We start from the raw sequence: 24,231 nt of genomic DNA, 5'->3' as shown, positions 1-24,231 counted from the left end.
GTGTTTTAGATAGAGTCATGAACTTATGAGCATCAGCATTAATCAAAAAGATGCAATAGGCCCTATGCACAGCTGCACTACTTCCTGAACTTCAGCCAGCTCCTTTGTTTCCTGTCTGCCATTATTGGACAAACTGATTAATCCAGGTGTGTCTGACCAACAACAATAATCAGACACACCTGGATTAATCAGTTTGTCCAATAATGGCAGACAGGAAACAAAGGAGCTGGCTGAAGTTCAGGAAGTAGTGCAGCTGTGCATAGGGCCTATTAGGTGCCCAAATAGTACTTTCAAATGATGTCAGTGGTGGATGACGTTTTCAGATCATTTACTTAAGTAAAAGTACTAATAATTTGTTATCATGATATTATTATTCCTCATGTGTTAATGTAAAAGCAGGATTTTACTGTTGTAGTTGGTTGTGGGTGAACAGTTTAGTCTCTGACTGCATGAGATGATTTTTTCATTATGGATGAATTTGCTGATTTTTTTTTTTTTTTTATTAATCGAGAGCCCATAGCCCAAAAGTAACACCTTCACACTGCTTGTTTTGTCAGTCTAAACCTAAAAATGTTTAAAAATATCTATTAAAATAATCTAGATAAAAATCTTCACATTTCTGAAGCTGGAACCATGAAATGTTTTTACATGACATGACTTATCTAAATAGCTGGCAATTAAAGTTCTGTCGATCAACTAATGCACTAACTGTTCTTGTATAAACTGTTGAGTACCTAATTTATACTCTTCATATTGTTTGTGTGCAAAACTCCACCTTTGTAAAGCAACTAAAGCTGTCAGATAAATGTAGTGAAGTAAAAAGTACAGTATTTCCCTTTGAGATGTAGTGGAGTAGAAGTGCCATATAAGTACAAGAGAACAACAGCTTTATCATGGAGTGTAGCTGTGAAAAAAGTCTGTATCAAGTCACTGCTAATGCAAACTGAACATTTCCTGCTGCAGCATATTAGGTTCACACAACAGACAATTCCATCAAATGGGTTTATTAGAATGGCACAAAATCACAAAATGAGAGCAAGAAAAATTAAGTTATTCAAAATAATAAAGGAGTTTAAATATTCACACTATTGCATTTCAAAGTGCTTTGCATATAAAATAAAAACAAAATAAAAGAAAGAAGGCCAGGAGTCTGCCTGATTCACTAAATTTGGGGCACCCCTATCTGAGATGGTAGAGATGGAGCAGGTTTGCGGCGCCACTGGACCTTCAATCCAGGGACGTATTCTGCTGGGGTGGTGCTACAACCAGTAATGCCCAGCGGGGCCACACTCTGCTAGCTCTGTGGTTACCAGTGGTGCATATGTATGCATCACAAGTTACAAAGACATTTCTTTATACAGTTTCACAGGATGTAAGTGAAAATTCTTTGGATTTGTCTGTCTGTCTGTATGTACATTTAGATGATGTCATATGGAAAACATAAAAGAATAACATTTATGGTTTCAATGCTATTTGACTGTATTCAGTATGCTATAACTACAAAAAAACTACAAAATAATATGGGTAGTATATGCAAATTGCATACAAATATAAATTCACTATATTATGGAAATACCAAAGTACATTCAAATTATACTTGTTAAAATTACACAGACTGTCATTGAATCTTCATTAGATTTTTCCATGCAAAGATGACAATTAATTATTTAAAGCAGCAATAAGCAGTTTTGGTTTGAAATCAGCAAGCTCAAATGTTAGAAGAGATAAATAACTCAATGTTTTTCTATTTTTTTTTAATAAAAATACATACAGAATCTACAAAAACTTTCCTGTAGATACTTTGGTACAGCTATTTAAAACAAAGGCAAGGCAAGGTTTTTTGTACAAATCTCCAGTTCCTCTGTGTTGTTTGGCAGTGGTCTTTAGGTGTCTTCTTCCTCAGACTCGGGGCTGGTGAAGCCATTGTCATCCCACTCCTCAATGTCCTCCTGTAGGGAAAGGAAATCACATTCCATAGTGGCTATACTGCTATATGCATTAACAGCCTGTTTGTGTTGACTTCTAAGTGAGTGACCCCTCCGATTGAGGACACTGTTGAGCCCATGTGTAGCATCCTCTGTCAGGTCACCGAAACCTGTAGAGGAATTGTGGGAAAAAATAGAAAGAGAAAGATGACACATCAAACAAAACATGACATTTCTAACTATTTTTGCATTTTACAATGCTGAATTTGCAACTTCAACATTACCTTTTAGTCATTATATTTACTGTATTTACAACTTTTACATTGTGCACACTGGTGCCAAATAGCTGGTAATCTATATTATCTATATTATAGACTATATTATATTACTACAATAATCTATATTATAAATAAATAAATAAATAAATACATGATACTAAAATCTAAAGATCTTGTACATACTGCTGGTTTTGATGCGCTCCAAAGTCTGTCCTCTGAGTGACTCCACTTCTTGCACTTGCTTCAGAAGGTACTTGATGTGCTGAGACATCTCCTTTACCAGGATGCTCTGCTCCTCCTCCAAGCGTTTCAGCAGCATTACCTGGTCGAAGATAGATCTCTTCAACCTGAAGGTGTTGCCTTTGGTTGGGGAAAGTAATGGAATAGTGGACAAGGAATGTTTATTATTATATTATACAAGTATAACAGAATTATGTTTTCTGAGAAATCTTTTTAGCGACAGCATTGGTTCTGTAGAATATAAACAATTTCAAAATATGAATAAAAGTCACAATAATATAATTTGAATTATATAATTCTCCATTCAAATTGAGAGCTTGTGAAATTGTGATGGTCAAGCATTTTATTTATGATTACTACAGCACACCATTCAATGTTTATGCTCCGTGATTAATATTTCCATATTTTGGTATTCATGATATTTTTTTATTTCAATATATCATCCCATTCCTGTGTTGTTGCATGACAAGTAACAAAAAGGACAATGGTAAATATGGAAATATGGAATATAGCAATTCATATATATCATACCATCTTCATGTCTCTCCCATGGTAGGATATATCCCTCTGTCAGACTGCAAGCCAACTCCTCGTCAATCGGATCTCCTTCCACTACGGTGTTGTATTGCAAGACCTTTTCGCGAAGCTTCTTCTTCAACTCTGTCATTTTCTTTCTCTTTCTTTGTCTTGCCTGGTTGCTATCTGCAAATCGAAATGAAAAGAAAACTGTCATAATCCCAGATTATTATTGTTTTTTTAAAGTCTTATTCGTTTAAATAACTTGATTTGACAACAAACCATGCTGACGATACAGATCTTGCTTCTTGCGCAAAAGGGTTACAGTGATGTTCTCAATGTCAGCCCTTAGCTCTTCAGTACAACCTGGAGTGTAGACTCTCTCTAAATAGGTGAAACAAAACAATTGACAAGAGACACAATTAGTGACATTTTCAAAATATAGCCACCTTTTATTATTTGTATAAAGGTACAGTCATTAACAGATGTGTGTGTGTGGGTGTGTATATACACACATACATAGTGTACTTTACATGTTTTACCTGTGACCGCCCATTGTCTAACATCACACACCCACTGCTGTATTGTCTCCTGATCAAGGTTGTGCTGCTCCTTGATGTTGCTAAGGCTGGCAGCTTCCACCTTTGCCCTCTCTGTGATCTTTTAAATAGAAAAAATAACAAAATGTCCGTAAAAAGCTCTATGCACCACCACAATGCAAAAACCACCAATTTTACTTGAGCTTTCGGTACAAGACTTTCATCAGGACAGGTGTAACATTAAATAAGGGTGTACTCACACTAGGTACGGTTGCCATGAACCGGGCCCGAGTACGATTGTCCCCCCTCCCCACTCCCCCACTGGCCTGCACTCACATAGGGTTTCAGCATTCGTGCCGGAGCACGCTTACGTCATTATGGTGTGACGGTTTCGGGATAAACAGGAAGAGCGGCGCATCGCTCTGAGTCCATCGCTCTGTTTACTTTGTGGATAATTTTGAGTCGTTTGGTCCACAGCCCTCTCACAGCCTGTTGTTAAACAGATCTATCGCCTTTGTGGCACGAAAATTTTCACGTAATCGTGCTGCTCGTATGAGGAGGTTTGCGTCACGCGTCCTGTTCCGTGCTCCAGCACGGTTAGCGCTCACACTGCATGCGAACCGCGCCCGAGTCCAACTGAACCGTGCTCTGGCCCACCTCTTCCAACCGGGCCAGGGCCGGCTAATCGAGCCGCGCCCGGGCACGGTTCGGAGCACTCACACTAATCAAACGAACCGCGCTTTGGTGGTCAAACGCACTCGGGCACGGTTCAAACTGGCTAGTGTGAGTACACCCTAACACATTAAATATCTGTGTATACTAGCAAGCAGACCTCCCCTCAGTTACTTACAATAAAACATGATTATTATCAAAATAGTCGCATATTTTTTTCCGTAACATGATTAAACAATTAATCAACAAATAGTTTCAGATCTAGCTGTAGTTGGTGCATTGAGGGAAAGGGGCAGTGCTTAGGATCTCAATTATAATTTACCCTTACTTTGACATATCTGTGGGCTAACACTTGATGAAGGTTGTCCCTCTTTCTTCTGTTCCATCCCATGGCCTGTCGCGTTAGCATGTTCACTCTTCCTGATGAAAACAATAAGGCACCCACAAGCCAAAAAGTAAGATTTCACATTCAAAAGACAATAAGAGAAACCCAACAGACATGCCTAAACCCTATCACTAAAAGTTAGTTGAACTGGTAATTACCTTGAAGTAATACAATGATAAATTTAGTAAGAACAGAACAGAGAAACTTTGTTTTTTTTAATTCCCTGTAAAAACACTATTAAGTATTTATTATTATTTATTTAGGCTACCAGAGCGTGTAATGTAAGTGTAACACCAACCAGCTTTTGTCATGTATTTTGTGACAAGTGCTGCCCTGGAGAGAAAGCTGTTCACCTATAAAGAAAATAACTCATTTTTACACAATTAACTCATAAATAAAGGATGTACTTTATCCCTCACACCAGGCGTTTTACTTAGATGACAAATAAGTGCCTTTTGGTGTTATGGTTTCTATTAAGACCCTTTGTAGCCATAGTTAAAATACTGACAATAATACCATACCTGCTCCACTTCCTCTCCCACTGTGTTTCCTGCTCCATCTTGGCTTCTGCCACCCCATTTCACCTGCAACACAGAGTGAGAAGTGTTATGTAGCAGTACTTCAGAAGTTTAGATATAACATCATCCAATCAGGCATAACATGCACAAATGTAAAACTAATCCTTTGCATTGAAGATTGCATTAATGCATACAATTATCTCTAAAACATCTCATGACACAAGCTTTTTATTTGGTGGGGAAAAACAAAATCCCTGTCCAACAAATTTGAAAAAGCAGCTGAAAAGCAGTTAGTGAAAGATAACACACAGCACGTTCTATTATCCGACCCATTATTTCCCTATAGCTACAGCCATACCAGACTTAAAGTTATTGCATGTACCTCGCATTTTGCTGTATGGGCTTTGGCATGCATGACGCTCAGGAATGGCCTCATTTCTGTTAATGGCAGAAGCTCTGGTAAACCCTCTGCTACTTTGTTAAGGTAGGGCCAGTACCTAAAAAGCAGGAGCAGCATCATGTGAGTGTAACAAAGATCCATTTTTAATTGAAATCTAAAATGACTAACATCACTGTAAAGCTGAGAAACAAGACATTTTAATCATGGAGTTGGATTTGCAATATGACAATGAGGATTACCTGCATGTAACATCCATACAGAAGAAGGTAACATTTGCCTTCTTTGACATCTCTCTTTGAAGAAACATCGGGTAAGCAAATATTTCTCCACGGTAATGGTTCAGTCCTCGTAAAAGAAACCCATGTCTGATAAATCAGAAGAAAAGTTAGTGGTTAAGAAACAATTGACCCAGTAAGGCCTGGCTTAAGCTCACATCTCTGTCAACTGAGTGCCTATAACAAAATATATGATAAATATAATACTTGGCTACACACACACACACACACACACACACACACACACACACACACACACACACACACACACCTGCAAACTGCAACTTGAATGCCCTCCTCATCTATCTGAGCACCAGACTTTTTGGACATCTCTCTGCCAGCGGTGAACTTGGCAATACCGCAGACTGCACTGTCATTTGTCTATAAAATCAGTTTATAACACATTTTAAGATACATAAAAACACAAAACTAAAATATCTGTATAACCAACTATTATATAAAAAAAAAAAATCTAATGTTCATACACTTCTCATGTTGCCTCTGACAAGATCAACAAAGGTAGCAACTTCCTCATCCTTGGCCAGGAACAAGCCCTCATATATGGGTGGCTCCTCAGTCCTGTCCATGATAAGATAACATGCGTCAGTAATAAAAAATCACAAGTACTACATTTACTATTTGTTCAAATGTAAGTTATGATCACTCAATGACAACCTGAAGGGCTACTATTTGTGTTAGACAAGTCTAAAATAAACTTCTGAAAAATACCTATACCTACCCTTTTGACTTGCTGAAGCGGTAATGCTTTCGGTTCCCATCAGAGCAGACAGCCAACATGTCTGGAGAACATGCTGGGCACTCAAAATGATGGACCTGGCACATATCCTCTTCTTTGTATTCACAGAAGGTAAACTCAAAAAAGCTCCGCTGAAATGTATCAGCACAGATACTACCTGTCTGCATATTAAGAAATGATTGGTTAGAATTTTGAAGCAATGCCCACAATTAAATATTAGGTATACAGTAATATAATTTAGTTTGTTATATGTTTCAATGATATTCAGGCAGATTTACCCTTCCAGCTTGAACAGATCTGTGCTCCAACATTTTCAGGAAGGCCTGTCTGGACATGGCTGGTGCAGTCACCTTCATATGCTCAAACGAGGTGAAGACATCAAACTTGTATAGGGTCTGGCAGCTGGTGCTAGCTGGCCAGTACCGATAAACAAGCAGGTCCTTCACCTCGGGAGTCCATTCTGCAGAGCATGATGGACAGGATTTCCGAGGCAAGCAGACATTGTATCGTCCTGTGAACAAGTGAATATACTGTACTGTAGTCAAGACTAAAATAATTTCAGTAATAAAATTGCAACAGATTGCCTTCTATACAGAGATACAAATATATGATATATTAGCTATTTGACATGGCATTTGGGCATTGCCTGAAAATGACATGGTGATAAAAAGCTTTGCGTTGCACACAGTGCAAAAGTAAAGTTCTAGTACAATAATACTTGCACAAAAAGGAGGGCTTTCAGAACAACATACCATTGATGGTGACCACAGAAATTTGCTTCCCTGGAGTGATTGTGAGGTCATGAGTGCATTCACAAATTGACCTTGGTGCAGGAACAGGCAGTTGACATACTGCAAAACAGAAAGAAGTTATGAAGGGTGTATTTACAGCTTCTCCTCAGTCCCTTAGATGCATTTCCCAAAACGCTAACCTCATTTTCAAAATAGTGCTTTAAAATCCAACAATTAATCCAAACTGGCCACACCACTATTCCACCTGTAATTGTCATTATGTTGAAACAACATGTAAATGCTTAAGCACATTTTGAAAAATATTAAGACGCAATTGACTTAGCTGGTCAAAGATATGCTGGACAGAACTGTCAAAACCAATCATACTTTTGTTATTCAGCTATTAAATTTCACACTTGCACTTTAGAGTTTTTAGAATAAACTTAGAATGAGATTAGCATTTTAGAAAAAATGTCTAAGCCATTTAGAAACACTGTTAAATATAAACATGTGCACTATCTACAACAACATTTGCACAATTACACTTTAAGTATGAGACAATTTGATATAATGCTAATTTTAACATACTTTGTTCACAAAACTGAGGCTCGCCATTTTCATTCACCACCACAGCAGTTGTAGGGGGAATGGGCTCAAGAAATCCATGGAACACAGCCTCTCTGTCATGGAAGACATTTCTCTTGTGGGCCTCCATGTCACAGGTAGCACAGAGGAACTCCATGTCCAGTGGCACACAGTCCAGGCACCTAATCACAGCTTCTACAGCACAGCATCTGTGACAGTTTTGGATGAATACTCTCTCGGCTGAGAGCTTTGCATCCAAAAGCATAGGCCTAGCAGTTTTCATTCTCACATCTGTGAGAAGCTGCCTTTGTTCCCAAGCAGAAACCATTCTGTCTGTTCCCTCCGGAACCTGGACTGCAGTTATGGTGTCCCTTAACTCTTGGAGTCTTGTTTCTAAAAAACAAAAATATACATTCACTTGTCCTTAAAAGGTCTATACTCATGATTATGATCACAAGTATATATCAGTTATACTGTGAGTCAGTAGTGGAAGCATAGACAAAACATAATGCTTAATTATGATTAAATAAATGGTGGAAATTGGAAAAACTGTAGTGTACTGTACTACTGTAACACTCAGTATTCTCACCAAGACTTGCCAACTCTTGATCTTCTATCTGAAAGCCCTCCTCATGCACAGGATCCCTTCTTCTGGATTGAGAAGCAGCTGCAGAGACAGTCATTTTGCTTAACCCTTTGATCAATATAACATGAAACCAATTCATTTCCAAATGAAAATATTCCATAAGGACTGGAGGGAGGGAAACTATATAAATTATTAATACACAACACAAGTAAGGATTATCAGTCGCATGCTCTTTAACTATCTTCTATATTAGTAAGAACATTTTTCACAAACATTGCAACACCATTTTGTCAAAGTGGTATCTGACTCTCATTTTATAATACGTGTAACCACCAAAACACTATTTAATGAATTATCTTTATTCTTAGATACAGTAATCATGTTTTAGTAAAGAACAAACCTGATTCAGGGCAGTGTGTTTCCCGACGTTTCTCATGCCTGCCTGTGACCAGTGGATTAGTGAGGGATCTCTTCCTACTTTTCCTCGTTTTTTTTTTAGGAAAGGCAGTTTCCATGGCCATGGCAGCCTATATTGCAGAGCACTTATATCAGCAGCACTTATAATTGAGCATTATTCAGTAGTTGCATAAAAGGGTCTTACTAACCATTTACATCACATCTATAAAAGCAATAGCAATTAGTATTTTCAGACTTAGGCACTATTTGCTTATCATGACAAGCCTTACCCTGGCCTCATGGAGATAAGCATCACTAATTAATGCTGCCATGTGGATCCTGGCATCATTGGGATCATCAAAGATCCTCATGTCAGAATTGAGGGACATCACAAACAAATACAAACAATATAAAAACAATACACAAAATGAAGAAAGAGAGAAAGAGAGAGATCGAAAGAGACAAGTGAGAACGAGAGAGAGTGGCTCTTAAAAGTGCCGTTGGTTTGATTTGTGTGCGTGTGTATATGTGTGTGTGTTGGTGGAGTCAAGTGTTGCAATATAGCTGTAAAACAAGAAAAAAGCAAAAGATTATTAGAATAGCATTTGTAGTAAATTATCATTTCTTAATTGTTAGGACAAAGTACTTATTAACTGACTATGTATCAATCACAACCACTACGTACAATACAAATCAATCCTTACTGTACAAATATCAGATTTGTACCACATTCACTTGACACAAGCAAGTACCAACACAAATCTATTTTTATTTAGGCCTACAAATAATGGAAAAGGTGGTCTTCTTCTGTCGTGTTGCATAAAACGCTTCTCATAATATCTACTGCTCTCTCTTCTCAATGTCACACATAATAACTAAAGTAACAATTATGATTCAGTGTCTTCTAAAATGGCAAAGTCTTACAAAAGTATGGCACGAAAGTGTTACAGGATAATTATGTTAATTACAAGTTAATTATGCATTAATTATATCAGGTATGTATGAACGGTCATTGACATTGAGTCGCACTGAGCAGTCAAATCCTCTGGAAAGACTCCCGGTCCACTTTTTTATTCTAGTCCATCCCCGATTGCGGTAATTCTCCTTAGTTACACTTATGACATTTACTTTGCACTTTAAATAAAACTTTAACCACTGCAACAACACGTTGTTAATTGATGTCCTCACAACACATGGACAAATACATGAGTTTAAACTGATTTGTGTTGTGGAAGTGCCACATTCCTACTGTGCCGGGGTCGGGACAGCTGTCATTTGGCTGGCTAGCTAACGTAACTACTTCGGCGGGTAGCCGTGTAAATGATAATGCAACACTAACAAATTCAACCTAAACTCCATGGATGATTAAATCCAGCTACAACTAAAGAAATAACAGCAAAGGTTTTACGTGCTTTTTAACAAACAAACAAACACCCCGAGGGGTTGAGATACTTACTGTAGTCATGTGGCGGGAGAAATGAGTGGTAAAAGCGCAGTGATTATGGGTAAGAAGCGTGCGTAACGTGACGTATCGTTGCCGTGGTAACGACTGAAAGTCTTCTGATTCATAATAATAATAATTAATAATATTCGCTGCTATGACAGACAATACATTTGAAAAGAATAAAATATCGTAAATGGTTTAATAAAGTAAAGGGAACAATCTATTTAACACAGCCTCGGCCCATTCTTTAAAACAACTCCATCTATAAATGGATAGTTATATCACAAACAATTTACTGTTATTTAGACAACAAAAATCGGAAGTAATACACTACAATAAATTATAAAAGGAGGACGTTTCGTAAACTAGAAAACAACATATTTACCGCTGCCCACTGTGACGTTGTCTAACCAGGGAATCCGTGTGTCCACCACGACAAATGAGCCTCATTGACTTTGTATGGGTGTTGTTTGCGTGGTGCCGACACGTAATTGTAACACATTACGTGCCACCACCACGCAAATCGGGGTTAAGGGGTCGTGTTCATTTCACGTAATTCTGTGAGATCAGGTTGCTCAAGACCCATACTAGAGTCTTCAGGGAGGAACACTGCTAAACAGCACAGCAATAGTGGCAATTTCATGCTCTTATGAAACAGATTTTTGTGAGATGTTTTGCAAAGTAGTTCATGGCATGCTCTTTGTGTGCGCTTCCAAGAGTCTGGTCATTTGATGAAAGGGAATCTCATATGGGATTCTTGGTACTAATGCTTAGTTGGCCCATGGAATTGCTGCTTCAAACACCCTTGGATTTGTGCTTGTGCAAACTTGTTTCATAAAAACAACCTTATTTAAGCCAGAACATAATTTTGACGTATTGTGTGTCCATGTTAGAAATGGGAAACTTGATCATATAGTTCAATGACATGACGCTCACTTTCTTTTGGATCATTTTAATTTATTTAAAAATACATTCAAAATGCAAATTATACATAAAGTGACTGAAAGATACCCCTTGATGGATGTTATTCATTTCTAAATTAAAATTAATCTCAAAAGAATTTTGTTGCAAAAATGAAGGGTGATACAACTGAGGAGAAAGAAAAGAAAAAGGAATATATATATATATATATATATATATATATATATATATATATATATATATATATATATATATATATATATATATATATATATACTGTATACTTAAAAACAAAATAATTTGACTAACAAAGTAATGTAGTGATAACAAAAATTATAAAATGTCTGTCCGTCAAGATAAGTCACTATAATTTGGTCAATGTGATTTTGCCAAGTTTCTGACTGTATCAACATATTTTGTTGATTTTCTGTCTGAAAATGTAGTACTAACCCTATCTCTAAACCTAACCCAACCCACAACTTTTCCCTAAAATCAGAGGGTAATGATAGATGAATAACACTGCATGATGTAGAAGAACCTAACCCATGGTTTTAAGCCTTAAACTTGACAGAAACTGGAAACAGGAATGTTTGTTTTGTTTGACTGTTTGATTGGAATGTTGTTCCAGGATCAACAAAGATGTTGATCCAGGAACATACTTGGTGAAATCACACTCACCAGATAATCTGATGTCAAAAGCAAGAATAGTTAATTTCATAGTCTAAATTCTGAAGTTTAAATTCAATATTAAACCATTATGAATAAGAATTTGTACGTGTCATAATTGACCCTTTTGCCCATAATAATTAACTACCACATTTTCCTTATGAGAAAGTATATTCCTTAAAAAGTATTTTTTTTTTTATCTTGTAATGTGCCCTGTTTGGAAAAATTAGACTGCATTATGTCTTTGTGTTTTAAACATTGAGGATGGATGGATTTGGTTGCATGTTTAAGCTATATGAGTAATTTGAATAAGCTTCATTCATTTTCTTGATAAAGAACACAGCAGGAAATCCCTCCTCCACACAGAAGTGCTGAGAATGCACCTCTGATAATGCAGTATCTAAACGGAGGAATCCACAGACATTAACCTGAAGAGAATCATGAGTGTGCTGACTGGGGAACGCAGCTTGCTGCAGCTGTTTGAGTTAACATAGTCAGTCTTTTTATTACATAAAACAGTCATCATTTCCTACCAAAAAAAGAAGCTTATAACAATCTGGTATAGTAAATTATACACAGACAAAATAATAGTAAAGTGAAATGCTTTAGATATGTGTGTTCATTGTTTCTAGCAGCCTTTCAATGGTCCTAAAATATGACAAACTAAAATACACTAAAAAGAAATGATTAATAAAAATAAGAAGTTGCTACAGTAGAACAATGAACCATTGTTGGACAGAATGAGCTGCCAGTTTAACTAATTGATTAAGTACAATTAAATATAAATAAAAAGAACACATTCAAAAATAGGAGCAATTCAACCATGAAGCATCTACTGACTTCTAAAGGCTTTTTTTAATTATTTTTTACAATGTCTATTCAATGATTTTCTCATTATTGGCGCTTTGTCTTAGCAAATGTTTATATATTCAATTCAATTAATTGAATTAATAATTTCAAATTTACTGTTAAGAGGAAAACCCCTCGAGATGTGACATCTCATTTTTGAAGGGACCTCAAGAAAAACATACTTCACGTACATACATACATACATACATACATACTAACAGAACAAAGACAAAAGCTCTCCATCACTCCAAAACCACCCATATCTTCCCCAATCCAACCATTAGATATTAGACAATAAACAGTTAAGGTCATTCATATACACAATTGAGAAGAAGAAAAAAAAGAAGAAAAACAAAAACAAGCATGAGAAAAACAGTTGCAGCTTGTATGCAAATAATAAAGAAGAGACATCTTAAACTGGTGAAAAGAGGAGATAGATCTAAAAGACCTAGGTAAACCATTCCAATCAGAAAGGGCTTTGTATTTAAAGGCTCTCCTCCCACTTTCTTTGGATATATTTGGTACAGAAAAAAAAAGAGATGGTCAGTGTCTCTTAAGCTGTAGGATGGTTGATATGGAATCAAGTATTGTTTCAGATAGGATGAGTAGTTTGTGAAAATGCATTTGTGAACAAACTGCATCCAGTGAAACTGTCGTCTAGCATTTAGTGAAAGAAGATTCAGTTACTGATACATTTGACAGTGATGAGTTCTAAATGGACACCTCAGAACAAATCTGCAGATACTATTATAAATCCCATTCAAAGGTTTACGGCTGTGTTCTAATAAACAACATCCGCCTAGTCAATTATAGGCAATAACAGTTGAGTAATCATTTTTAATCTAATCTGTTTTGTAAAACAATTAATTGAGCGGTATAACATTCTTAAGCTACAGTTTATGTTTTTCACAATAGATTCGATATGAGGTCTGAAGGTAAGCTGGGAGTTGAGCCAAAGACCCAGATATTTAAACTCCTCAACATTCTCTAGAGGTGCACCATCCATGAATTTAACCTCAAAATAATTATTTTGCTTACGGAGTGCAGATCTGGTTGCAAAAAGCATGCTATAAGACTTCTTTTTATTCAATAAAAGCAGATTAGAAGAGAAGCATGTTTGAATAAGATTGAAATCAAATTGAAGTGAGGTTTGAATCTTAGATGTATTGTGTTTAGATGTATACATAACTGTGTCATCTGCATATAGATGAATCTGACGGTCTAAGCATATTTGTGGGAGATCATTTATGAAAATGGGAAATAAAAGGGGCCCTAAGGAAGAACCCTGAGGGACACCCGTTTCCATTATTCTAGGCTGGGAGAGAGCAGCATTAAAAGACACACTTTGACGTCTGTAATGAAGATATGAATTAAACCAGAGAACAGCTGATTTGGAAAGACCAATAGCATATAGTTTGTCAAGAAGAATATAATGATTGACCATGTCAAACGCCTTAGTGAGGTCAATAAAGATTGCACCATTAGACCTGTTGTTATCTTGTGCAGAAAAAATATCATTGGTAAATATTGTAAGGGCTGCTGTTGTAGAGTGATTAGGTCTAAATCCAGATTGATTTGGAGATGTAATTATTTAGTACATCATGTAATTAATTCTATAAGTTTATTTATTTATTTTTTTATAATTGATTGACAACCCAAGTTTGATTATTAACATTTCTCAAAATGGAAAACAATTTCTGGTAACACTTTAGAATACTGTTCCTTCATTAATACTTAGAATAATTACACAGGAACAAACGAGTAACGTATTATTAACATTCTAGTAACTACTAGTTATCATGTTTTTCACTTTAGAATACTGATCCAAATAATTAGTAGTTCCTTTAAAATGATGTAGTAATACTTGAGTCATTACTAGTGGGTTACCATTACCTTTTAATTTAAATTATGCATTATTCATGTTAATTATGAACCTGTAGATAGTAGTTCTCTGGGAGGTATGAAAAAAATAGTAGTTATTGATTAGCTAATAATGAACTACCACATTCATCTGAGCGCGATTACTTACTAATTCGTTAATCAGAGTTTCTTGTTAGTTAATAGTAGTTACTAGAGTGTTACTAATGCATTACTCATTTGTTCCTGTGTAGTTATTCATTAATGAAGGAACAGTATTCTAAAGTGTTACCCAATTTCTGAAACTTTTTTTCTCGAAACTCTACACACAAAACACGCACATGCAAAACATCACACATCTCTTGCAAAAGCAAACATTTCATTCAAAACTATTTTAACTCTTCTAAAAATTGTGTTTTTGCATAACACTACACACAATGCATCAAGTGATTAGCCATACACACACCAAACTACACACAGTTGGAAAATGTAAAACACTTCTTTCTTGCTTGTTCAGCTTGCAGTGGTGCACAGGAGTTTGTCATAGCACTCACACGTTTGTGCACAAATACAATACATGCACAATAGTTGCACAATGGATGAACTTTACAATTATTGAACTGAACTGAATCCTCACTGAACTGACTTGAGCTGAATAATGACATTGTTGGCTTGTTAGAGCTTGAATTTGTTATACTATTGTGAAGCTGCTTTGAAAAAAATATGTATTGTATAAAGCGCAATAGAAATAAAGGTGACTTGACTTGTATGCATAATAAGTATATATATTTACAAAATAAACAGAAATTCAAGGGTGAATGTTTTTTTGATTTAAGTGATTATAAGTAATCAACTTATATTTACACTAAACAGAAATGCAAGGGGTACAAGTGTAATTCTTCTTGAAAACATTGAGAATTGATTTCTAAAGTGTTTTCACACATGATCATTGGGTGTGGGTAATCAGTAAATGAATGTGCCATTTAAATGGCAGTGTTTCCCTAATGTAGAGAACTGTGTTTAGTGTTTTGCAAAAAGTATATTTTACAATCACAAAATGAGTGTAAAGCAAATAATGTGCTTGTAGTTTTGCAGACTTGGTCAGATGATTAGGAATGAGTGAATGTTTTCCCTGAGTGGGCATAAAGTACCACGTTTAGTGTGTAAGCAATTAAAAAAATAATAATAATAATAATAGAAGATGCAGTCATTTCATTTCTAAAATATTTCATTCTATATATATGAATCTAAATCATACTTATATATATGAATCTAATGAATCTTAAATATATACTTCTAAAAACATATTAACTCCATTCTTTACAGATTAGTAATCTAAGAGCCCTGAACACACACATACCGAACTATGGCAATTTACACTCTCATTAGCATTCATCATCGTCTTTGTCCATTGTAGGGAGAAAACTCAATTTTTTAAGCGCGGAGAACTCAAGACATGTCTCCACTGATCAAGATCAGTCTGCAGTGTGTGATTAAATACAGGGGCTAGAAAGATGAATGTATGCCCCATCATGTCATAACTTCCATTGTGCTTGAATTAAGTTATGGATCAAATATGAGGATGGACACTGAGTTTTTACTTTACGAACCCTAACCCATTTTCATTTATCTGTATACACTATCATTTTAAGGGAACCTGTTTTTACCTTCACTCAACAACATTCCAAGCCATAATATCTTACTAATTCCATAAAAACATGGGGTTCGTTGTTATTTGAAAATAAACAAATAAATATAATTGAATTGAAAAACAGACACCTCTCAGCTATAGCGCATCTTCCCTATAGCTTTGAAATCTCATTCACACTTCTGAATATTCAAACGTGCCAAGACTCGATCAATCATGAAATAAAGAAGCCAGTGGCATCCGGAATCATTGACTTCAAACCTAGTGCAATGCATCTGGCATATTTTAAAATACGTGATTTATATAAGTGAATTTTGAGAGCATTGGCCCAGGGAAATATTTTCAATGAATAAAGATGTTTCAGTCTGTTCCTTACACCAAGTTATCACATGCCCTAAGAAGACTTGTAATATAAAAGTAAATCTACTTTTTTTTCTTCAATATTTTTTGAAGCTCGTTAGTATTCGTCACCATCATCTGTCTTTGAAAATAAAAAGGCAGCATCAACAAAACAATGTAAAAAAGAAAATTATAGTACAAAATTTCTCTGTTTAAATAGTGTTTTTAATGTTACAAACTTTAACTCGTTTTGCTCAAAGGTATGCTTTTCAAGCATATATTATGTTTACACTTTTGTTACCATACAGGTAACTGAAAAAAAATGTTTACCTAAAAAATGTGTTCTTGTTTCACGTATTGTTACTGTAGTAATAACTACACTTTATGCATAATTACATAAACCTAAACCAAACCCCATTTCTATCCCTAAGTACATGTAGGCTAGTTAATTATTATTACACAGTACTTAAATGCATAATTACACTGTTACATGGACACCTTAAAATAAAGTGTAATCAAATGTGCTTAGTGTGGTAACATCTAAATTAATTGATTTTATCCAAACACAGAATGTCATTACTGAATCAAACTAAATATAAGGTTACATCAACAAAACTAAGTGACTATAGTCATTTAAGATCAGGTAGAAATAGCTATTTAACGTCACAATTGCAGGTTAACACTTGTTACAGTGTAAGATGACACCACACCACCTTCATTTTTTTCTCTTGATCATATATGGAAAAAAATTGGATCTCAACACATCTGATGAATAGCTAGGCTATTCTTAATTTTGACAATTCTTCTGAATATCAACATTTGAAAGATTTTGTCAGTCAAAACTATTTTTAGGTTAATTGATCTAATTTTGTCTCCACTGATCAAGAACAGTGTGCAGTGTGTGTGATTAAACACAGGGGCTACAGAAATGAATGTATGTCCCATGCCATATCTTCCATTGCGCTTTAATTAAGGTTTTTTTTTTTTTTTTTTCAGTGTACCTTATTGTATGGTAACAACAGTGTAAACATAACATATGCTTGAAAAAAGCATCACTTAGGGCAAAACGTGTTAAAACACTATTTAAACATTTTGCCTTAATGACACATATGTATATGAATAAAAATTATATCTAAAGTCTTTTATACATCCTGCAAAAGTTTAGCCCTATTCTTCCCCAATGGGTATGGGGTCCATATTAATTTTACAATTTGTGCTATGACAACTAAATTAGTTTCTATTTTATTCACTTAATTACACATTAATTAATTAATGTATCATCATCCTGCACATGCTAAACTTATATTTAAATGTGTTAAAAGTACATTTAAAAGTAAATTCACAATGTTGTCAAGGGGGGCATCTGCCCCCATATCTTACCCTACACAAATGCACACAGATGCTGTTTGTACACACACTCATTCAAAATCATTCCCACATCATTGTAGATTAAAATACTTGCACTGGCGCACTCATGCACAGGGGAAATATGAAATACATTTAAACAATTCTATAAAACAGTTGTGATTTCAGACTTGTATTACTGTATATTTGTGCTTCACTTTTTATTTTGCTGTTAAATTCATGTTCACACACACACACACACACACACACACACACACACACACACACACACACACACACACACACATACCCATTTACATACGTTTCTAAATGGAGACATTCCATTGACTTCTATTTATATATTGTCACAGAGTCAACAACTTCGACAGCACCAGACCTCTACACTCCACCCACTCGTTCCCAAACACCAGTGTACTAATTACTAATCACCTTCACCTGTCACCAATCTTCGCTGATCATCACCCAGCACTATATAACTCTTCCCACTGCAGTTCACCATTGTCGGTCTCGTCGTTCCCTCAAAGAACACTTACCCGAATCCTTACCTGCACGATACCTACCAGAACGATTTGTGTTCAGTCATCTGCTTCCTTCATCCGTCTTCAGTCATCTGCCTCGATCTCCATTTCCGAACCTGCAACAGAAGACCATTACTCATCCAGATATCCATCCTGATCACTATATTCATCAGTTACTCACCTGCTTCCATTGTTGCAATCACATACTTCTACAAATAAACCTGTTGATTACTTTACCTGTGTGAATCCTTCTGTTTCATGACATATATAAAGCCAATTATAAATACTACAGACTAGTCCACATTTTTTACACTAATGCTTACACACTGAATAGAGAACTACAACTGAGCCAAGCACATGTGTTCTGTGCTTTTAGAATATCAGTATTGTTGGTTTAGAATAATTTGGGAAATGTTATTTCCCTTTATGACCAGTTATGTGAATTTTTATGCAACTATGATTTTGACCCATATTTTAAACATTAGGACATGATGAAATATGCATATTTTTGTACTGTTTTTATTTAATTGTTCATTTAATTTTGACAGACATTACAGGAACACAAGCAACTTCGGATACATTTTATGACAAAATACATGTATGTAGAAAATAGGCCTACTACAAGCTGTGCTTTATATATAATTCAAGTCCATTAAAGAAAATATTAGCAACCCAAATAGTTCAAACTGTACAAAAGGCAACAGACACCATTTTATTTTATCTCTGCACTCTCAACAGAAAGGCTCGATTTTAAATTGCTTGGTTTGGCAGTTTGTCAAGTACCAGGGGCAATATCTGAGAATTGAAAAATCTTGTGATGTCAGGTGACGTCAATGCGTCTTCAATTCAATTTCACATGCTTTACAGGGTTTAGTCGTAGAACAGCATTTCACAGATCTTTACCCTGGTACATTACAGATAGATCAAATATTGATTCTAATACTGCTTTATGAGCATATAGGACCTACTGTAAATTGGGTTTTTCATTCATATATAAAAGGTCAAAGCCACTGGTATATGGTTAATACTACTCAGAAACGAACAGTCCGTTCATCTGAGTTGTGCTGCTGTCTGATAAGAGATTTCGCCTCAGGCTTCATGTCATGTGCATGCCCTCTTTAAGACAGAGGATGTCTGTATGTTTGTTAATGTGTTAAGAAGACACGCGCACACACAAATTTTGGGTTTTCATGTTTTATGGAGACATTCCATTGAAATAATCATTTTCAAACTGTACAAGCTGTATTTTCTATCCCCTAACCCTAAACGTACCCATCACAGAAGACAGAGAGGGAAAGAATGTGTGAGAACATTAGCAACATCAACAACTGAATAAACAAGATAATTCCTATGCAGCATCAAATAAGAAAATGTTAAAGATGTGAAAATAACTTCCTTTTGATCAGCTTTAGAGTCACAGTATACAACAAATATATTGCACAAGTTCATAGTATACTTTTCAAACGAGGCCCTATAGTTTGTCCATTATCGGAAGATTCCACATGTTTTTTTTGTGTGTGTTTTTTAAATGTACTAAGATACTCCTTTGGGTGTCATAGTCTTTGGTACACATACTAAGGGTGTGCCGGAGGAGAGAGGGGGAGAGGCATTGCATGCATTTTTGTAAAATTCCTTTAAATTAGTGTGTGTGTGTCTGTGTGTGTGTGTGCGTGAATATATGCATGTGACTGGTCTAAACGAGTGGGTGAAAGGGTTGTGGGTCAAGGGTTCTTAGTTTTCAGGAAATCCTCCACTCACCTCCCAGAAACGATCAATCCTCACCCACGCCAATCTCAACAAACCTTTATGGTTTCGACTGTGAATTTATAACAAAGCCTACCAGGCCTGGATATTCAAATAGCAAAATTGTGTTTTGTTTGGCATGAAAATTAAGGTTTGTATAACTTGCCTTGTGTGGCTGGTTCATTTACGTCAGTAAAATGTTTCCCCATATTTTAGTGGAGGTTCCCCTCACACAGCTTTGTGGCGGGGCCCATATTTCAGTGCTATTGACTATTTGTAGGTTCACTGCATGGGACAGCCATGGTAAACTCCCTCTTTGCTTCTCAAGTTGGTGACTCTGGCACAGAACGCTCACACCTTCTGGCTCACCTGGGGCTCACGGGCCCCATCTGTTCTGCAGAAAAACATAATGGTTACAGATCACAAATACAAAGTCACGCAGGTCCCTCTGAAAATGCCATTATTAGTTCTTCAAGGTTCTCCTTTTACATAACATTTAGGCTATAATAAGAATTTTATCTGCTTGTGTTATAAGATGTATGATTTTAAAACCTATGTTGTTGGGCAAGAAATAAAAAAAAAATGTCTAATAAAAAAACGTGCAGTTCTTAATTTTTCATCAAATTGTTTCTGCAAAGTTCATATTATGTTGTACAGTTGTATTAGTTATCATTCAACTTGAGTGAGGTCTATTAACGCTCTTTGGTATGCAATATATCTAATTATGAAATATTATTTTTGATTTTTAGACATAAAATATCAGACATTTTAGAGCACATTTTTGTGGTAAATGTTGGGAAATTAGGTATTACAATTGAATAGGTTTTCTTAAATAGACTAGTTTTGTAAGTATATATGCCTCCCTCTAATTCATGATTCTTTTAAGAATTCACACTGAGCCAATGTTGCTGTTCTCTTGCCCTTCAACAGAACATTGTAGATTTTTTCAGTAAACATGAAACACATAATTGTGTGGGCCTGCCATTTATGCAGAGATGTAATTATCATGTATTATTATTATAAACACTTCAACGTACCTAAATAATTAAATAAATGTGTAATAAAATCGTGAGCTTAGAATTATAAGGTTCTATCTCCGTTTAGGGTAGTTCTGAGATATTGAGCATCAAAGTTTTTACATCCCAGCTGGCAATGGAGAGATGGAACCTTTTTATTTTATTAATAACTACTAACACATTTTTTTATTTTTTACAAAACTAACACCACACATGCATTAATAAACACCTAATGGACCAGATTATGTCAAAAACTCAATTTCGACCAAAAGTGGAGATAGAACCTTATAATTCTAAGATCACGAAATGTATAACTAAAAAACCTTCAATGAGGAAATACATTACTGCAGTTATTGTGTTACAGACATATCATCTTGCAAATTCATTAGCTAAACAAAAATGCTTTAAAAAACAGATGTAGAGGACAAGTGCTTAATAGCACAATTTGAGAGGTTCTTCGGCATGTTAATTCCAAATTATATGCACTTTTTCCCCCCTGAATAACAGGAATGAAAAGTTATGTTGCTATATGCTACACAGTATACACATAAACATAAAGTGTATATATGGACACTTAGTAATTTCGATGATATTATATTCATTTAATACTTGTCTGTGGATTTATTAGAAACATTAATTAGCAGCCTCTCCACAGTACAACTGCAAGCTTCAGGATGAAACCCCTGTGTCTATCAAGTAATTCATTTATATATCAGTGATATTACACATAAGTGAATTGCTCTCCTGCGGAATAAGCTTTTCAGGATACAGGTTAATCCTGATTTCATCATGCAAAAAGCCGTGGCAATTAACCATGAATCACTGTGCGTAAACAACCAAAAACCTACTACCACTCTCTCAGTATCAAAGGCTCAAGAAGGACGGAAACAGAACCTGACTTTGCCTTTAACATCATATAATGGATAATTGCAATCTTTAAAAAACAAAAAACAGAAAAGATATTAGCTAAAAATTGCTTTGGAAGACAACATTTGAGATCTCATTTTGAGAATATTATGCATATATCCCATATAATAATCCTCATGCTGACCATAAATCAAATATACAATCATGCCAATTCAAAAAAGTTGTATTTGCCAAGAGCCAAGACGGGGATTTCGGTGAGCTGTTTATTTAACCTTCCCTCCTCCCTTCCATTCAGTCACACTGAGAAACGCTAATGCACAGGACTTGTTCTAATAGTAGTGCACAGCCATATTAGTTCATGCTAAGTTTACTGTTGGAGAGGATAAACACCAATGACACTAAATCAAGTTTAGAATGAAAGAGAATGCACATATTATTTATATTAATACCTTCCCACCCTTTACAAGGATACAACAAGCATTGACATAGTATTTGCTCTGGAGGGTGTTCAACTATGCGTTTCCCAACTTTTATATTGGAAGGTGGCTGCAGAAATCAGGTCGGGTAAGTTTAGCCTGGAGGGGACCGAGGAGTGTTGGGGGTGGGGGTGGTTGCTGCTGCCTTTATACATTTTGTGTGGATCCCACACCCATAACTGCAGAACCCAAGGAGATGTTTGGAGTTGACACTTGTTAATAGGGTGTGTCCTATTCAGTAGTGACTCATCAAACTCCCTCAGATTCACCTGTGCACTGAAAGTGTGCAGTTACCTTTACAAACGTGAGAACCGAAACGCAGTTTTAATCAGGGCAATCTTTTGAGTTTTGACACAGATGACTGCATAGTGCATAGTATAAATATATATACACTACGGGTCAAAGGTTTGGAATCATTAAGATTTTTTTGTAATGGTTTTGAAGTCTCTTATGTTCACCGAGGCTGCATTTATTTTGATAAAAAAATACAGTATCAGTAATCTTATGAAATATTACTACAATTTAAAATGTTTAATGTATTTTAAGATATAATTAATTTATTATCTGTTATTATTGGTCCTCAATTATTAATAATGGTTCTGGTATATTCAATGTTGAAAACTGTTTTGCTGATAATATTTTTGTGGAAACCATGATAAATTTTGTTCAAGATTCTTTGATGAATCAAAAGGTCAAAACAGCATTTATTTGAAATAGAAATCTTTTGTAACATTACAAGTGCCTTTTTGGTCACTTTTGATCAATTTAATGCATCCTTGCTGAAAAAAAGTATTCTTTCATTTCAGTATTCAAAAGTCAAAAAAAAAAAAAAAAAAGTACTTACCCCAAACATTTAAATAGTGTATGTTTTTCACAGAAAAGGCAGCAAAAATAGGATTTTTTTCTTTAGCACCAAAACAGCACGTTAGAATGATTTCTGAGGGGCCATATGACACTGATGACTGGAGGACAAGCTGCTGAAAATTCTAATTCTAATAAATATTTTTAATTCATAATATTACTGTTTTCACTGGATATCTGAACAAATAGTGACATAGTGAGTGACATGACGTGAAGGCCAAGTATGGTAACCCATACTCGCAATTTGTCCTCTGTATGATTTAACCCATCCAACCTAGGAGTTGCACACATTAGGAGTATATAGTGAACATACACACTCACTCACACACACACACACACTGCAAACCGTGGACACACATCTGGAGCAGTATAAATTAATTCAGCTTTGATAAGTATTGCAGACTTTTTCTAAAAACATTAACAAATCTTATTCCAAATTATTCCAAACTTTTGACCAGTAGTGCACACTTCTGGGCGAAAAAAAGAAAATGGCAAAATGGCAAAAAATACTTAGTGGTCTTTTAATGGTCTTTACCATTTTAATCACAAATCACTGGTCAGAAAACGAGCAAGAATTGCACAAATACTGTAGGTAACTGAATAGCCTGAATAGAGGCTTTAAAAGCTGCTAGATCTGCTTATTTTTCAACCCTATTAGAAGAAAATAAACATAATCCTAGGTATTTATTTGAAACGGTGGCTAAACTAACGAAAAATAAAGCTTCAAGCACCGAAGTTTCCAAGCAACACAGCAGTAATGACTTTATGAACTTCTTCACTTATAAGATTGATAATATCAGGGACAAAATTATAACTATGCAACCGTCTACTACAGTATCACATCAGGCAGTGCATTGT

General features: G+C 35.5%; 1 protein-coding gene across 1 annotated transcript; it reads right to left on the bottom strand.

Annotated features, from left to right (window-relative positions):
- Window positions 1–1,073: 1,073 nt before the first annotated feature.
- LOC308699891 (uncharacterized protein) lies at window positions 1,074–11,285 on the bottom strand. The gene is made up of 20 exons (XM_081381033.1): window positions 10,260–11,285; window positions 9,094–9,367; window positions 8,808–8,934; window positions 8,411–8,488; window positions 7,825–8,214; window positions 7,258–7,356; window positions 6,784–7,016; window positions 6,488–6,666; window positions 6,234–6,327; window positions 6,020–6,129; window positions 5,713–5,838; window positions 5,456–5,570; window positions 5,077–5,139; window positions 4,854–4,908; window positions 4,499–4,590; window positions 3,502–3,619; window positions 3,242–3,343; window positions 2,975–3,145; window positions 2,387–2,563; window positions 1,074–2,095 (listed from the first exon to the last, which is right to left on the bottom strand). The coding sequence occupies exons 2-20, from the start codon at window positions 9,190–9,192 to the stop codon at window positions 1,884–1,886; spliced, it is 2,640 nt and encodes an 879-aa protein (XP_081237159.1). The 5' UTR covers window positions 9,193–9,367; window positions 10,260–11,285; the 3' UTR covers window positions 1,074–1,883.
- Between the last annotated feature and the right edge of the window lie 12,946 nt (window positions 11,286–24,231).

Source organism: Scardinius erythrophthalmus, assembly GCF_964197995.2.
Source record: "Scardinius erythrophthalmus genome assembly, chromosome: 12".
Classification (NCBI taxonomy): Eukaryota; Metazoa; Chordata; class Actinopteri; order Cypriniformes; family Leuciscidae; genus Scardinius; species Scardinius erythrophthalmus.
This window is presented reverse-complemented; position numbering and strand designations above follow the sequence as displayed.